At 40.0% G+C, this 4,465-nt stretch overlaps 2 protein-coding genes across 8 annotated transcripts in view; one reads left to right on the top strand and one right to left on the bottom strand.

The window, feature by feature from the left end:
• LOC108754786 (E3 ubiquitin-protein ligase AMFR-like) overlaps positions 1-4,426 on the bottom strand; it is a 9,360-nt gene extending 4,934 nt beyond the window's left edge. The window contains exons 1-2 of one of the 7 annotated variants that reach the window (XM_018497375.1): positions 3,986-4,426; positions 350-658 (exon numbers count right to left, since the gene is read on the bottom strand). In XM_018497375.1, the coding sequence (XP_018352877.1) occupies positions 350-607 (258 nt within the window). In that variant the 5' untranslated portion in view covers positions 608-658; positions 3,986-4,426. Of the gene's footprint in view, positions 1-349; positions 659-2,379; positions 2,662-2,941; positions 3,064-3,333; positions 3,646-3,726; positions 3,803-3,985 lie in introns of those variants that run through there. The other 6 variants (XM_018497376.1, XM_018497378.1, XM_018497380.1 and 3 more) reach the window with 6 other exon arrangements.
• LOC108754787 (transcription initiation factor TFIID subunit 12) overlaps positions 3,888-4,465 on the top strand; it is a 3,146-nt gene continuing 2,568 nt past the window's right edge. Inside the window, exon 1 of the mRNA XM_018497383.1 lies at positions 3,888-3,913. The gene's annotated coding sequence lies outside the window, so the exon portion shown is untranslated. The remainder of the gene's footprint in view (positions 3,914-4,465) is intronic.

Raw genomic sequence — 4,465 nt, 5'->3', positions numbered from 1 at the left:
TTTTTTTTTTTTTTTTTTTTTTTTTTTTTTTTTTTTCGTTTTAACTCGCTTGACGAGACAGATGGTCATTAGCTATTATTATATACAGATAGAAGACAAGAAGACAATGCAAACTATAACTTGAAAATTACTTTACAGCTAATTATAAAAGGTAATAGATTACATAAAGAACCATATAAAATTTTATAATGCCATCTACTCTTCAAAGTTTCTGACAGTAACAAGTTTTTAAAAAGTGCAACGATATGATAATATCGAAAGGAAATTTAAATATAAACGTAAAGCTTACGTATTAGGATTTATTATATTCTTAACTGGTTTTATATTCATTTACTTGGAATAAACATACCCAAACACAGACAGGTTCCATCACCATACATTCCAAGAGTTCTTTAAGATGCGTGCCAAGACTTCTCGGATCAGTCGGATCGAGAATGTCGCCTCCAGAATGAACTCCGACATCGACATGCGTATGATTCGTTTTCCAAGCAGGATCCTTAATTATTTGAGTGGCATAGTATATAGAAAAGGAAAGTATGGTGACGCTTATGGCGGCATACACTCGAAGATTCGGAAATGGTAACCGCTCCAAAAATTCCATCGGCATGATTGGAAGAATTTCGAAATTTCCGCTTGTGTGTTGAAACACTTGTTAGATCTGCAATGAAATTTTAGTCGCAGCTCATAGCTAAAGACTTATTTTCTTTGCAATCAAGTATTGTTGCGAGTTTGAACAGATCCCTAAATCTTTCAAATCTTATAATCTAAAAAAAGAACCAAACAAAAAAGGTAATATAAAATGTACATTGAAAAAATAATGTCGGTCTGTTACTATCATGGAAATTTAATGATCTCGACGAGCGCATGACGTTTTCAATAAACGTAAATTTACTTGAGATAATCGTTCAATGAGATTTGTGTAAAATTTATCGCATAATTTATATTAACAAAATATTGTAATATTATATTAGAATAAAAGTACACATATACATGGGTGTCTGTTAGTAAGGTCGGAGCCGCATTGGGGGCGTAGAATGGGTCGAGGGAAATAAAAAAGTTTTATACCATTTTGCAATTTTGCAATAATTGACAAGATATAAATGATTACTAAAAATAGCCGAATATTGGTCTTTAATAATTTTTTTCTCAAATACTATCAACTTTACAGAAAATCTGTAAGAGAGAAAAATTGTTTATTTTCTTCTCATAAAGTTCTGAGAATTTTTTCAGAATTTTATAATATCGTATTTTCTCACGATGATAAAAATAAGAAAATGCCGTACTAAAAAGTTGATAAAAATTCTGAAAAAATTCTTAGAGTTCTATGAGAAGAAAATAAACAATTTTTATCTCTTACAGGTTTTTTGTCAAATTCATAGTATTTGAGAAAAAATTTTATAGAAGACCAATATTCGGCTATTTTTAGTAATTAATATCTTGTTAACTATTGAGAAAATTACAAAAAGTATAAGACTTTTTTTATTCCCCTTGACCCATTCTACATCCCCAATGCGGCCTTACTTAATGGACCCATTCTACATCCCGTATATCCTTAAAAAGATGGTGTGATTTTCGAAAAATTTCGAGAAATAAAACTGCAGGTGCGTTTGGTAATGTTTAAAAATGTTTAACTAAATAAGGCAAATAAGGCAAATAAGGTATAATTTCGAGGTAAAACGATACCGCGATTGTGTGACTCAACGCATATCTATCGCGCTGCATAGTTGCACGATATCGAATGCGACAAATCCACGTCGCGTTGATCGCTTCGGCTCTGCATCACTCTGCATATCGCCACGTACATACATATAATGCGCGTCGCATACGGCATACGCCAGCCATGCGACGTTATAACAGCAATTGCACACGGCAGTGTTATTGTATATGTATAGTACAATAGTACGATGAGGCACAACCTTCGGTCGTCCGGTGCTCCACATTCTGATGTTTACCAAAGTAAACGTTAATCCTCGTGATGAAAAAAAAAGGGAAAGAAACGGATCCGTTTCGGAGAGAGAGAGAGAGAGAGAGAGATTCGACAAATTTATTTGCGCCAACCTCTCTCTCTCTCTCTCTCTCTCTCTCTCTCTCTCTCTCTCTCTCTCTCTCTCAACTAATTCAGTGAATAACGATGGAGTTTTCACCGGAATGTCATACGATATTAGGTTGTGATAGCCACGCAACAATACGCAATACTTCAATCTCGCGGCTAACTGCTATCAATTTATACATCCTAGTTGGCGATACAAATTTGATATATCGACTGTATTTTCACGTTTCAAGTTTAAAAGCATCCCGGGGAAAATAAACAATTCACTATTCGTTTGATCAGGGCGCTGCTCAAATCTGTAATATAATATATGATGATAAAAACGTTACTTGCGTTATCTTGTCTCCGAACGTTTTGATTTGAACGACGGTAACGTGAAACCTAAAAGCCTTGGCCGCAGAATAGTAGGTAATGTAGTAGTAATAAGCTGAAAAATGTAAGGCCTGCTGACAGTGTTGGTTCGGAAGTAAGTTTCAAATCTCCGAGTCGATTTAAATGTTCATTGACCTACATTGTACACGGTTCTCGAAACATAACATGCGAGAAATCGAAACGTTATACTCTCCATCAACACGTTTCTCACTTGGTATTTACACAGATCATAATCGATCTCTCGCGCGGCGAGACGTTACATTGGAGTAATTCGCGGAGCAGAGGAAAGGAAGAATTTAGAAGGTAACGAAACGTCCCTATCGTACACGATATTTTCCGACGGCGAGATCTAACGACTCTAGATGATTAAACGTGGCCGTTATCGCGGATTATAATTAGGTAGTCGCGGGTTTAAAAATAATAGAGACGCGCGACGAGGAAGTAATTAGATCGCACAGCAAACACGAGGCGTGTTGAAAAAAGTGAAGAGGAAATTTCCTTTGGGACGAAAAACATTACCGCTTTTGGAGACTTTTCAGTGTGAGTTTGAAGCGTGGTGAATCCTCTACCTACGCCAAACCATCGATCGACGGGTCGCGCCGTGCTGGTCGCGCGAATCACTGATAGAATTCGATAGAATTATAGAAAGCGCCTTTCACGCGGCAAAGTCGGCTAAAGGGTTAAGGCGCCACAAATTGCCACAAATGCTGCAGCTGTTGCAAATTGCTATTCGCTGCTACTAGCGGTAACTTTAACATATTTATCTCTCTCTCTCTCTCTCTCTCTCTCTCTCTCTCTCTCTCTCTCTCTCTTTCTGAAATTTCATTCAATCGCATCCAATCGTTTCGGCTACGTTTCTTCCTAGCTAGCCTAGATGCTTTTCTATTTGGAACATGGCGAAAGGTACTTACAATTCGATAGTATGGGTACAATACAACGTGGCTCTCTGACGTGTAATAATATCTTTAGTGCGATATCTCCCGCATATATCTTTACATCGCGATATAATAAATTATGGCATATGCGCTTGTTCAACGTCGAGATAAATTGCCATCTGTAAGTACTTGTGTAAATAAAACATCTCGCCCGCGGTGCATTCGCAGTTTGCAACAAGACGTCCGGTCTTTGGGCGCATCACGAGCACGTTTCAACGCGATGCTCGCAGGGACGAGACAGAAAATCAATGTAACTTTGTCATTTATTTGTACGTAACCGTAACCGGCTTGGTAGAAGGAAGAAAGGATGGAGAGAGAGAGAGAGAGAGAGAGAGAGAGAGAGAGCCAGAAGCAGCCAGGAGTACCTACAAGATGCTAGCGCCGATTGATGCTGATAACGGCGCCTTATGCCAAATGCTTGTGTCAGACGTGAGAAAATCTGACGATAATTTCTTTGAACACGCTGAAGGTGGCACGCGGTGGCCGCGTCGCGAGGGATTGCGAGGGAACGAGCAACGATGCACCTGAATGCACCGGAGCCGGAGGGGGGGCATAGGTAAGGTGGCCGGTAGGAAAAAGGAGAGAAAGAGAAGCAGCGTCTATATTAGCGTACACATGACGTACTTACGCACGAGCAAATGTCCGTTTCGAGCGTATCCCGAGGCTCGCCTTGTGCGTCTCGAGAGGTACGTCTACATCATAAACGTGCCGCGAAATCTCGATGGAAGACCTCCAAGATTGACGCAATACGGACGCGCTGTAGCATCGATTAGCACGGACGACGAAACGAACAATCTCTCTCTCTTTCTTTCTCTCTCACTCACTCTCTCTGTCTCTCTCTCTCTCTCTCACAAAGTCGCAAACACACCCACGACTGATCCTCCGTGGAAAACGCAACGATATGACATATTACGATCCACCACGGCAGTATGTCACCGAACCGATCGCGTTCGACTCCAATCAACTCCCTGCTTGCGAGCGTTGACGTTAATAAACCGACCAGTGCTAACTGACCGATACTTGCCAGCACTCGTAAGCACTACCCGGGACTATTCAGGCAGGGTGACAGTGACTCCGGGCCGGGATGCTTCATGCTCCGGGAACATGT

The sequence above is a fragment of the Trachymyrmex septentrionalis genome, unplaced genomic scaffold, assembly GCF_001594115.1.
Source record: "Trachymyrmex septentrionalis isolate Tsep2-gDNA-1 unplaced genomic scaffold, Tsep1.0 scaffold80, whole genome shotgun sequence".
Classification (NCBI taxonomy): Eukaryota; Metazoa; Arthropoda; class Insecta; order Hymenoptera; family Formicidae; genus Trachymyrmex; species Trachymyrmex septentrionalis.
This window is presented reverse-complemented; position numbering and strand designations above follow the sequence as displayed.